This window comes from Callorhinchus milii, unplaced genomic scaffold, assembly GCF_018977255.1.
Source record: "Callorhinchus milii isolate IMCB2004 unplaced genomic scaffold, IMCB_Cmil_1.0 Scaffold3, whole genome shotgun sequence".
NCBI classification, from domain to species: domain Eukaryota; kingdom Metazoa; phylum Chordata; class Chondrichthyes; order Chimaeriformes; family Callorhinchidae; genus Callorhinchus; species Callorhinchus milii.
Genome location: NW_024704744.1, coordinates 18,868,341 through 18,881,953, shown reverse-complemented (window position 1 = coordinate 18,881,953; position 13,613 = coordinate 18,868,341). Strand labels below are relative to the sequence as shown.

Below are 13,613 nucleotides of genomic sequence, written 5' to 3'. Positions count from 1 at the left end.
TTCTGTGAAGCGCTTTGAGATGTCTTATTGACGTGATAAGGCTCTATATCATATGCAAGGATTATGATCATTATTTACAAATAACCTTATCCTTCAGAGTAGTTGAGTGTTTGATGTCTGGTCCAGCCCATGATGTATAAAGCCCAGTCCAGTTTATACTTGCAGTCTATATGTTCCTCTTCATATTACTAATGTTAGCTGGCTTATACTGTAATTTTTTTTATGCCCAGCAGAAAGAATGTGCCTGTATTTACTAGTATTCTCAACAAGTGCTTTATAAAACAGGTGATGTGGGTAAAGAGGATGTGTGGATTTACACACAGCCCACCTGGTAAATCATTTCTAATGAGGCAGTGTACGATACAGCTCCAGCACACTATCAGTTGAATACACATTAGCTACTGATATCACAAGTGTCACTGTGAGGAGGGATCAATTAGCATTGTGCTGACCCTGACTCAACAGCAGCAAGTACAGGGAGCTTGAGAGCAGGTTACTCAACCACATTCTGCCACTTTTGGTCTCACAACTTAGGACACAATGAAAGAGTGAGGTCTGAAACTAACTGGTGCTGCTTTCACATTATCTCCTGACCTCCATCCATCTCTGGAAGCAATTTCTAATATCATATCGAAAGAAAGTTTCCAAACATATATCCGAATCTCATTTCCCGTTTCCTCTCCAGCTGACCTCAATGCAGGAGGTCCATAGAGATGCATCAAAGGGATAAGGACAGGGAGTAACTTAGGGAAATTTTCATTAGTAGAGAATTGGTGCTAGGGAAACTGTTAGCACTAAAAAGTGACAAATCCCCTGGTCCGGATAGCTTGCATCCCAGGGTTTTAAAAGAGGTAGCTTATGAAATAGTGGAGGCCTTATGTCTGATCTTCCAAAATTCCATGGATTGGAAAATCGCAAATGTCACACCACTATTTAAAAAAGGTGGAAAGGAAAAGATGGGGAACTATAAGCCAGTTAGTCTCACATCAGTTATAGGAAAAATTTTAGAATCGTTGATTAAGGATGTGGTAGTGCGGTATTTAGGGGAGCACAATATAATTAGGCCAAGTCAACATGGCTTTACAAAAGGGAAGTCATGTTTGACAAATTTCATAGAGCTTTTTGAGGACATTTCCAGTAAACTAGATAAGGGTGAAACAATGGATGTGGTCTATTTGGACTTCCAGAAGGCACTCGATAAGGTGCCGCATAAAAGGTTAGTCCAAAAGATAAGGGCCCATGGAATTGGGGGGAGCATATTAACGGGTAGGAAACAAAGAGTAGGGATAAACGGGTCCTTTTCGGATTGGTGGGATGTGAATAGTGGAGTGCCACAAGGATCAATCCTTGGGCCTCAGCTATTTACCATCTACATCAACGATCTAGATGAGGACATCGAAGCTAATATATCTAAATTCGCGGATGACACAAAACTAGGAGGAAGTGCCAACACAGAGGACGACATTAAAAAAATGCAGCGAGACATAGATAGGTTAGGTGATTGGGCAGGTAGGTGGCAGATGAAGTATAATGTAGGGAAGTGCGAAGTCATCCACCTCGGTAGCAAAAACAGTAGTGTGGGTTANTTTTTAGAAGGGGAGAGATTAGAATGTGTTAGCGTCCAGAGGGACTTGGGTGTCCTTGTACACCAATCACAGAAAGTTAGTCTGCAGGTGCAGCAGCAATTAGGAAGGCGAATGGTATGTTAGCATTCATTATGAAAGGATTAGAGTATAAGAGTAGGGAAGTCTTGCTGCAACTGTATAGGGCCCTGGTGAGACCACACCTGGAATACCGCATCCAGTTTTGGTCTCCTCATTTAAAGAAGGACGTACTTGCCTTGGAGGGGTGCAGCGTAGATTTACTAGCTTAGTACCAGTGATGAAGGGGATGAGTTACAAGGATAGGCTGACCAATTTGGGCCTATATTCGCTAGAATATAGAAGAATTAGAGGGGATCTTATAGAAACCTATAAGATCATCAAAGGGCATGATAGAGTAGATAGTGGGAGATTGTTTCCCCTGGTTGGAGAAACTAAAACCAGGGGTCACAACCTTAAAATCAGAGGCCAGTCCTTTCGCACTCAGTTGAGGAAGAACTTCTTCACTCAAAGGGTGGTGAGTGTATGGAACTCGCGACCCCAAAGGGCTGTTGACGCTCAGTCCTTGAACATATTCAAGACTGAAATAGATAGATTTCTTATTGCAAAAGGGATTAAGGGATATGGGGATAAGGCAGGGTTAGGTTATTAGCTGGAGTTATATTAGAAGATCAGCCATGATTGAATGGCGGGGCAGGCTCGAAGGGCCGAATGGCCTACTCCTGCTCCTACATGTTATATTATGTTATGTTACTCTGGGCTGATGTACACTACATTTCCATTAACTGCCCAAATACCAGAATAACTCTCCATTGGGTCCTAAGTTGTATTGCCTCCATACTGCCTACTTCCTCAGAAAGGAACAAACCAAAACACACAATGAAACAAAAAAAGTATCATTCACTGCATTATTAAACAGCTCAATTAAATATTAATATGAAAATATTTCCTGAGTGAATTAGATATTCAAAAGCTTTGACTTCATCGGTCGTAGATATTGAGTTCAGCTCCCATATTTGTGAGTAATAAATAATCTCAAATGCAGTGACTTCTGTGTACAATTGTAAATTATATATAAACCATAAAGCAACCACAAAAACGTATAATTATAAAACAGTTGTACAAATAACATAGGTCGTTAAAAATACTCATTAGTTGTTTTAAAAAATAACATCAACAACTACAACTACATCTCAAAGCAGGTGGCAAATGTAGTGACAGGCACTAAGCAAGAAAATAAGAGATTTATAAATGTTAACAAAAAGCAGCCAAAGAGAATTGATTGTGGAGGTTTTTGAAAGTGATTGAGAAACATGGCAGATTCGTTTTGTGAAGAGAGTCATAGAGGATAGGCATTCTTAGGAATAAGGTTATTTCTACTATAGCTTTGTCAAATATAAATGTCCATCCATGATTATTCTGAACATTTTTAACTGAAAACAGACTGTACTGCAAGACTTTTGTACAATATAACCCGTAATATTACACTTCCAAATCAAGAAAGATGACGTGCACTTGTTATGTGGAGTAAAATCATTCTCACTGAAGTGTTCAAATTCTATGAATCACTTTCTGACATTAATTGGATATGGGCTTAATACCAATGCCAGAGAGATGTAAAACTATCTGTGTAGGTACTATTTTGGGGGTCAGCTGGGTGTCTGTCTGACACACGTGGAAACCCATCAGCATGCTTAAGATTATCCAAACCGAACTGAGAGTTCCATAGATATGCCACCAACACATGGAAAATTAAAACATTATTCTCAATTCCATTTCTTCTTTTAAGAACTCACTATATGCCAGCATCATATTTCCTTGACTAGCTGGTTCAAATTTGGCTACATATGGAATTGCATGTCTAAAATACTCTCATCGATTAGTCATTCATATTATATTTAAACAGTCCCCTTCCCTTAATCTCTATGATACTCCCCACTTGACTAGACATTTAGCCTGGGTCATCTGTAAGTTTTATATCATGTATGAATGGAGTGGCTGGTAAGGGAAGAACGCCAGGCAGCCAGAGCTGGTCTTGCAGCTCTCTCAACAAGAGAACATACCATTTTTTAACCTCAGCCTTCTAATGCTAAGATGGATCTCAATCAAATTAGCTAGTTTCCCATTAATTGTTCGAGCCTATAAACCTCATATGTAGAACGTGATTAAGTGCCCTCAGAAAATCCAATCTATAGTTCCCTCTGGAGGGATAATCGTACTCCATACAATTTAAAGGAATTAAAAATAAATTGTGTTTACTATTTGGCACCTTTCTTCATTTGATTTGTTTTGGAGCACTCTATTTGAATCACTTACACAGAGACCCAAAGAGTATCCATGGAAATTAGACAGATTTTTGTCTTAAGAGCTTATTTGCAATATAAATAAATAGTGCTTCGAATTGGTCAAGACTCCCAAGCTAAATTACAATTTACTTTCCACCTCACAGTGGGTGGACAAAGTGTTTGATATATTTTTGCTATCACCAATTCCTTTATTGCTTCATTTATTTACAAGTTTGCTGTGACCATTCTCCACATTCTGCAATAATAATCCCTTCAAAAAAACAAAACAATAATAAATTGGTCATTTTCAATCCATGACTGTTTGTGGGACACTGCTGTGCGCAATTGGCTGCCGCGTTCGCCCACAAATATACAGTCAATTCACTTACAGTATATTCTGTGAAGAGCTTTGGGACGTCTAAAAGACGTAAAAGGCGCTATATTAAATGCAAGGTTAAACCGAGGTCCCATCTGCCTGTTCAGATGGATGTTAAAAGATCTGTGGTACTATTTGAAAACAGAAGGGAGTTTCTCCTGGTGTCCAAGCCAATAATCTCCCAAATAAAATTGGTCACTTAACTTCATGGCTGTAAGTGGAATTTTGTTGTGTGCAAATTGGCTGCTGGTTTCACTCACAAAACACAGTCACTCCACTTCACAGTATATCTTGTGAAGAGCTTTGGGACATCCTCCTGATGTGAAAGGATTATTATGTAAGGCTGTGTAAGGATTATTATTCTAATAAGAGTGGTAGGCAGCTTAACACAGTTGATATTCTTGCTGCTGAGTTAGTGGGTTCAAGTCTCATATTGGGACTTTAATTCATAGCCCAGCCTGACTTCCAGTGGATTATGATGGCAGCACATCATTGTAAAGGGTCCATCCTTCAGATGGGTCAGTTACTGAGGTCCCATCTGTCTGATTGGATCCCAAAACACTATTTGAAAATAAAAGGGAGTTTCTCCTATTTTACTGACCAACAATTCTCCAAAGACATTGGCTATTCATCTCAAGACTGTTGCAGTATTTTTCTATGCTCAAAATGGCTACTGTGTTTGTCTATCATAGAATCATAGAATTATACAGCACAAAAGGAGGCCATTTAGCCCATCGTGCCTATGACGGTTCTTTGAAAAGAGCTATCCAATTCAATCCCACTCCCCCACTCTCTCCAAAATGTGGTTATTATCAACAGTAATTACAGAAAAGAATGACTTAGATATTTTTACATGATAAGGCTGAAAGCGTTCTGTGTTTTCTTGATTTGATCTTGGTTTCTGTTGCTGACTAACATGGTGATAACTTCCATATTTTATTTATCATTTCTCTGCAGTCTGGTTTAGTTTCTTGCTTCAAACTTGTACACAGAATGACATGTTCTTATGGTGTGTTGTATTCCCTTGTCTGTAACTTAAAACTGAGTTGGACAGTGGGGTTACTTATCATTTCACTACATCTGGACTCCATACTTTCATATTGGCTCATTCCTTTGAGAATTGACTTCCTTTAAACAGACACATGATCTGAAATATCAAAATATCTTTTCTTTTTGTTGTCTGAGAAAGATTTTTGCCCCTGGTATGTCTAACCAATACTGTTTTTAATCATTTGGTGGCTAAGGTCAGTAACTGATATATATATATATATATATATATACTAATGGTTGAGCAGGTAACCATAGGTAAGTGTGTCTTTTATGGAAGTTTCATAGGCGGTGTTACAAAATTCCTTACATCATTATTTAAGCTTTTCTTCAGACCTCAACAGTTGTTTCCATTGTCCTTTCAGACATCATGTTTGACTGAAGGAACTTTAAAGCTTCAATTGATATTCCTCGGCATGTTGAGATGCATGGTCAGACATGACTTCATCAGGTGAATCATGTCAAGTGAACTGTGCCTGACTCTGTGTTATGTAGTTTGTAGATATGTATGCTTGGCCATTTCAATAAATTTGGAGCATCAATCTACAAATATGTAGAAGTATAACAGTAATAAAAATTATTTCATTTGGTATAGCGCCTTTTATGTCAATATCAATTATCACTGTCAAACTAAAAAAGATGTACTTCACCTTCTGCCATGGGCTTTCAGAAAAAAAATTTTCAACCCAACTGTACAGCAAATTTTTGCTCTGGAGATGAAACAATTGGGAGGAGACATGATCAAGGTATTTAAAGAACAGGATCAATCATACTGGTTCCTGATAGCCTAACGGGTAGGATAGTGCCAGCTGGCAGAATGTGCTGGTGACAACTGGTACCAAGCAACAATAAGCTGCGATTTGGAGAAGGAAAAGAAAACATTGCTTTCAAGGGGTTCTCCCTTTACCAAAACTATTTGAAAATGTTTGGCCGGGGAAAGAAGACGAGCCATACATCATTTTTATTGCAATGTCATCCTGCCTAATAGCATGTTCTAATACAATTTACATGATTGCAGTATGTGTTGGAACAGAAAAGGTTCACTAAGTACATTTTTTATAAAGACGGACCTTTTTATTGAATAATTATTTTTCTTGTGCCAAGGTTGTCTTGTTTAAATCAACTAAGAACATTAACGATTGCAAATCAATGAACCCCAAGGAAATGAACTAATCTTGAAAGAATAAATGATATGATGTTGTCTACTTATGGGAAGTAAGATTGGTGTTCATGAATAATATATGCAATTTGTTGTGAAGTGCTGTTAAGATGAAGGAAACCTCCCTGCAAGAGATGCTTGTCCAAGCAATTTCTCACTGCAGAATTGCCATTGATCACATTAAATACTGGGAGTAATTTCATGCCCCAGAAATTAGAGGATCTATTTATTTTATTAGAATGATAAAGCCTAAAGTGAGGTGCAGCAGTCACACTCCTCCTGAATGGAATTTTCTAAAATGTTAATATAACAATGTAGTAATCCTTGCATTTGATATAACTCCTTATTACATATTTGAGATGTCTCAAAGTGCTTCACAGAATATACTGTAAAGTTAATTGACTGTTCATATTTTGTGGGCAAAAAGCAGCAGCCACATCCAACAAACAGTCGTGAGTTGAATGACCAAATTTTGTTTTTTGGGAGGCATTATTCCCCATCAATCGACTAACAACCGGGTTCCTGCTTACTGCTAGGTAAACAGGCATGAGGGGTAAGGAAACTTGCCCAACGTTTCGCCCTGCTGGGAATCAAACTCAGGTCTCTCACTTGTGAGACGAGTGCTCTAAACACTAAGCTACAGGACTCATATGACCACAATATTTTTTATATAATGCTGCAGATTGCTGCTTACATGTACATTATTTATCTAAGGTAGGTGGCAACCTAGGTGTCTTGCCTCTGAGTTCAAGGCATTCTTTGAGCTGACAGTCTAGGTCATCGTTGTAGACCTGTGACGTAGGTATCCAGCAGTGTCAATGGTGCTGTCCTTTGGTGAGATGTAAAAACAAAGCCTTGTCTGCCTTTTGAGTAAACTTTAAAGTTCCCATGGCACTATTGAAAAGAGAAAGGAGTTTCTCCTCTTGTGCTGGTCAAGAAAACAATTTTCCTCCAGAAAACAATTAGGTCCTTCACTTAGTTTGTGGGATATTGCTGTGCACAAACTGGCAGTTTTATTTGTTTGTAAATGCAGACACTACCCTTTACAGCAAAGGTGGCCAACAAAATACATTTTCCTGATTGAACGTTTCCTAATTTATGCCATAAATCAAGAAATGTTCATTCAAGAAATAACTGAAAATAAACTACTGTTCAAACAGATTTATCTAGACAATTTGCATTTACGTAGTTCCCTTCATGCAGGGTAGCTTCCCTGAGCATTTGACCGTGTGAAAGTTCAGGGGGGGAGAGTGGGGGCGCTTCTTGATAGCCCTACGGTCCTCAGGTTGGTCCTCACTGCTTCACAGTAAATATCCTGTTTGCTGTGAGGTTCGTGCTTTTTTCCAACTGTCAAAAGGTAATGCTCAATCAGTCAGCTCTTGATTTATTGACATTTAATTGTGGTGAACCAGATTTCAGTGCAATGATCAGATAAATCACAATTTCAAATACAAGTTTTTATTGTAGATCTGCATCATGACAGAGAAGCTATGAGAGAAAGGGACTCCTATTGAGAAACAAAGATTCAGATATACACTCAGAAAAACAATCGGAGACAGGCACACAGAGATCGTATTACTCCTAACGGAACATTTTGGGGGAATTGTGCGAGCTGGTTTATATTTTATGCAATGACTAATTATCTATAATGTGGTCTGTCCCAATTAGTGCAGGTAATTGGGTCTCTATTGTAAATGTGTGTAGCTTCAGGTGGTCGGTATGTTTCAAGCAAACCATTTCTGCTGAAGACAGCAGCAAGTGGGGAAATTATTACAATGCTTATGTAAATGAGGAATAGTAATAATTTCATGTTTTTTTATTATACAGGGATTAGTCTCAATCTTTCTGATCTTAGAAAATCAGCACGTTGTCTATTTTGATAATACGGTGAAGTCCTGTTGTAACACAACAAACATTTAACATTTATATATGACCCTTCACTGGTTGATCAAGGGCCAAACACTGATAATAAAAGGTCTGAATGTTCTGAAGATGGTCATAACAATTCTTACAAAAACAGTGATGTTTTTGAACTTTTATATGTAAAGCCTGTAAGATCTGATTAATAAGAAGCTTCCTCAATAAGCAGAAAGTAGATTTTCTTATTCAACTGAATTTGCATTGAACACATATTTGTCTTTCAATACAGGACACTTAATAACATTTTAACCTGCTTATTTAGCTTTTCTCTTTTAAAAGGTCTACCTTGCCCATCTGCTTAGATTGATTGTAAAAATCCTTTTTGATGACTAACATTCGATAATATGGCAGCCAAGTTCAGTTGGTAGCCTCTGAGTTCAAGTTGGGACTTGGAATCAATTATAGTCATTTCTGATACTCCAATACAGTGCCTGGGAAATGCTACATTGTCAGAGTTGCTGTCCTCTGGATGAGACATTCAACTGATGTCCCATCTCTCTTTCCAGGTGGAACATAAAGATCCGACAGCACCGTTCAAAAAGAGATAGGAGTTGATTCGGGTGTCCTGGCACACAATAACCTAAATAAAATTGGTCACTCACTCCGTGGCTAATTGTGGGACATTGATGTTGAAAATTGACTACCACAAAATACAGTCACACAAATTTACAATATATCCCATGAATCACTTTAAGACATTTATCTTGATGACATAATAAGGAGCTATGTCAAATGCAAGCATTTTTTATTATCATTGTGTGAAGTCATGATGGCCTCAAGTGATAATGGTTAGCAGATATAATGTGCTCAAGGTCACACACTGCTGATGTGGTGGCCTTCTGTACAACCAGCTAACAGGGTAGACATTGTTTTCATTCAGTTTAAAAAAAGTGTCCTGTAATTTTTTTTACCTAAAGATTATTCACATTAGATCCAATTATACTGCAGCAACTTAATCCATGCCTTTGATATAGAACCTTAGCACATCCAAATACCATGAAAGCCCTAAATATTTCTGTAGTGAGACTATTTCTCGGCAAATGTGGCAGTCAATTTGCACACAGCATTGTCTATGTTGTTGAAGCAAGTGTCTTGCCAGTAAATGATTGTAAAACTGAATACTGAAAGCTGTGGAGAGCAAGCAGGACAGTGGGAACAGAGTATTTGGTTCCTACGGAGAAAAACACCTACCCACTGCTGCAGGCTGGATGGTCCGTTTCTGTGTTGAAAAAAGAAATCTATGAATCTTTGTGCAAAACTAAATTGGTGTGAGAAACATCGCTCTTGGGCAATGACAAGATCTGTGCAGCAGCAGGATCCTGCATTTTTGACTGTTATCACAACATTCTGATGTGGAATAGCATTAATTGCACTTATCGAAAACATGGAATGTGAATTTTATTAAAAAGGACTGAAATGTGTTCCCAGCATGAAAAAAGATGCCCCACCTTTAGTTGTTGAACCAGTGAAGGTAAGCTATTTGCCGTGAGGTTTGCGCTTTCTTCCAACCATCAAAAGGTAATACTCAATCAGTCAGCTCTTGACTCAGTGACATTTAATTGCTGTGAACAAGATTTCAGTGCAATGATCAGTCAAAAAACATTTCTCAGGGCCTTTGTATACTGTGCTTTCTCTCCAATGTCATTCCGTCCCCAGGGTGTGACAGTAATTGCAAAAATCAAGAGTTTTGTGACCTGGGTAGAATGCTTAAGTATGTCTTGCACATTTGATTACTGAAAATATGCCCTTGTACTGTGTAAACACGACTATAATGACAATTTGAAGAGCCTGCTCCTAATACTTGTCTGTATTGCAGTGCCGTGGTCCTGGACGGTAAAATCTATGCTACAGGAGGAATTGTCAGTAGCGAAGGACCTGCTTTGGGAAACATGGAAACATATGATCCTCGCACTAATAACTGGACACTCTTACCAAACATGCCCTGCCCTGTATTCAGGCACGGCTGTGTAGTCATCAAAAAGTATATTCAGAGTGGGTGACAATATAGTGGTGCGGAACTGTTTTATTCTGCGGTAGCAGTGCTTTAAAACTATGAACATGTCGCTTTTTACTGTCTACATTGGATGTAGATTTCATACTCACCCTTAGGTGAAATTAGGGTAGAAATCCCAAAGGATGTATTATAATATAACTTACAGTACTTTTAGTAGTGTCACTAGCGATGTAGTGGCACTTGTTTTACCTGTAGGTATTGAGCAATTCAGGTGTCAATACCTGCTTTATAACAGTCATCAGTTTTGCTTTCAAACAGTTACCTTTATATTGTTACAATGCTATTTAGAAGGTGGATCAATACTTAGAATGCGACAATTACAGTGCCAGAATGTAGCAGTATGCAGACTATCTGCTAAAAGCAAGACCGTGTCACAGGAATCAGGCAATCCCAGAGAAGTGCTGTGAAGACCTCATGCAATGCAGTTGTACATACGGACAAGACAAACCAGAGTCTTGGATAATTCCATCAACTGTACACACGTCAAAAATTGGCAGCAGCAAGAACTGCCTTAAAATTCTTACCATTAGTACCAAAGCCCTATGAGAAGCCAACACCAGAAATACAAAAAACAATCCTGTCTGGAGGTATTTATACCCAGTAACAATATGGATGACTAAGCTAATGGCTAGGCTAGAGGGACCAATGAGTTTTCTCAGGCCTGAAATTGAGCTACAAGATCTTCCAAAAAAATTGGGGAGAAGAAGGGACATAGATTTGGGACAAAAGAGCGATTTTTCAATAATTTTTAGATCCACTTTGTTTTAGTTTCAGAGTGCCAACGGCTCCCTTTGGTGGTGCTATTAAGCAATACGTAAAGCCGAATTTATTGCTGTTTTAACACAGAGCAGTGAGATTAATCCCTCAAGTGCGTAGAGATTTAGCTGTAATGTCTTACATCGTCATCTGTATTTTTCCATGTTTACATAATAGGTGACATACAAGATACTTGCTGCACTACAATAATCATAGACCTAGGTACTTTTTTTCCTGTAATCCCTTTTAATGGCAGCGAGCTATAAAAAATACTATATAGCTTATATTGGCATGTTCTGTTCCATCACTGAAGTATTTGTCCATTCTATGGTGGTTTTATGAAAATGCTGAACAAATGAAAATGTTCCACCTTATTGCTAACAAAAACAACAAATCTGTCTTGTCAAAATAATTTGCTGTACAATCTTACACTTAAATGTCACCATATGAAGAGCTTGCTTTTTACATACGGTATACACTGGGGGAAAGCTGACATTTTACTCACACCTGGTACTGTATGACTGTGTCAAGACTTATAAGATTGTTGTATTCTGTATTCCTCCTTTCCCTCTAGAGAAGAGATACGTGAGCACAATAAGCTGTTAGCTGTGTTAATTTGTTGCTATCTCAGATAGGCACAACAGCAGTATCAGTGTGTACATCTCCTGCACAAACAACGTACATTTGTTTCTTGGTCAGATCTCAGTTGAATGCAGATAACAGTTTCGACTTTACCGTATGTACTGTATAAATGATTTATGCAGCTACAAAAGGGACAGTGTTCTAAGTTTCACCTTCCAAGTACCGAATATGCCAACTTAGTGCAAAAAAAAACAACTTTTCATCATATATAAGCAGTTTTTTTTTGTAATCTTCCACCCATGAACATGTAAGGTAGAACTGCATAAATATATGGACCAAAAATACTACTGTACAGTATTTTCTGAAATTCAATATTGTAATCTTATTTAATAAATTATTAGGTAATTTTCAACCATATGTTGCCGTGGGCCCATGTCTAAAGAGATGAATTGAAATGTAAGTGAATTACCTAATGCACACATTTAGTTACTTTTTGAAAAAGTGCATCAGCATCAATCAACAAACTATTAACTAAACACACTAACTAGCACTAATAAGATAAAATGTATAGCCGTTTCTAGTTGCAGAGTAATAACCTCTCACAAATTCCTTCATTTTAAGGAGTGTTGCGTTCTATATTACAATTCTAATAGATAAGCGGTTTATGTTCCTTTGGAATAACCGTTGTGCAGCAATAGTGAAGACTTCTTAGCATGACTCCTTTAGTCTTGGATTACTGTATCCAACCCCAACCATAGCCCATTGACAATATAACTAGCTTCTTTTTCTAATCTGTACATTTTATCCAAAAATACTAGATCTTTATCGTTGCAATCTCCTTTAAACTGGTCCTGGACCTGACTTTCTGCTCTCTCCCAGCTGTCACACCCACTCAAAGCGGCCTGATTTTTGTTCTACTCTTGACAGCGTCAGGGGGTGGCGGGGGTATTTGCTTTCCACTCTGAATTCAGTTGTCTGGCTTGCTGCTGGAGGTTTATTCCCATTACTGAGTCATCGTGATCAAAGAGGATATATCACCAGAAACTGCTTGGTTTGCCATAATACACCACATAAGTTTTAGTATTAGTTTATTTTCATTATAGAAAATGGTTATTTCTCTAACCATAGCTCAAAATAGCAGTGCTATTATGAATTGAAGTAAATGGTAGTAGCCACTCCCTATGACTGATTTAAGAGTGTTTTAACTTCTGTTCTGTTCAAACATAATAATAGTAATAATAATCATTACATTTGATATAGCGACTTATCACATCGTTGAGACATCTCAAAGCGCTTCACAGAATATACTGTAAAGTGAATTAATTGTATATTTTGTGGGGGAAACATGAAGAAATCATATAAAAATCACTGTGCTGAACAGGTCTGTTTTTTTGATCTGACAAGATGTAGACAGTCTATACCATGTACTAAATAGAGCTTAAAACATTTCAGATAAACGTCTCTAAAGTCTTGATAACACAGATTTGAGTTTTCTTTAGTGTTCGCAAAAGACCAGGTCACATTTCTGACACAATCAAATATATTGCTTCTCTCTGTACAAATAGTCCAAGGAGATACCTCATCGAATAATTGTGCTGAAAGGAGCTTGTTTGAATTTTTAAGTTTCCACTATAATTAAATCCAGTAAAAAGTCTCAATTTTAGTTCATGATTTCACAATGTTCTCCACGTTTAGTTCTCCACTGAACAGAAAGAACAAAATTAAAGAGTGCAGATTAGATAAAGAAGGTACTCAAAACTATGCCATAAATATTTCACTTGCTCAGAAAAACACAAGGATGTAGAGTGAACTTGGGAAGAGAAATGGAAGTACATTTTAAAATGTTCTGTTTTCTCAAACAGTAATTAGAACA

General features: G+C 37.8%; 1 protein-coding gene across 1 annotated transcript in view; it reads left to right on the top strand.

The window, feature by feature from the left end:
* The window catches only part of LOC103180920 (kelch-like protein 29), a 203,573-nt gene extending 189,960 nt beyond the window's left edge, over window positions 1–13,613 (top strand). The window contains exon 13 of the mRNA XM_007897033.2: window positions 10,205–13,613. Within this exon, the coding sequence (XP_007895224.1) occupies window positions 10,205–10,388 (184 nt within the window). The 3' untranslated portion in view covers window positions 10,389–13,613. The remainder of the gene's footprint in view (window positions 1–10,204) is intronic.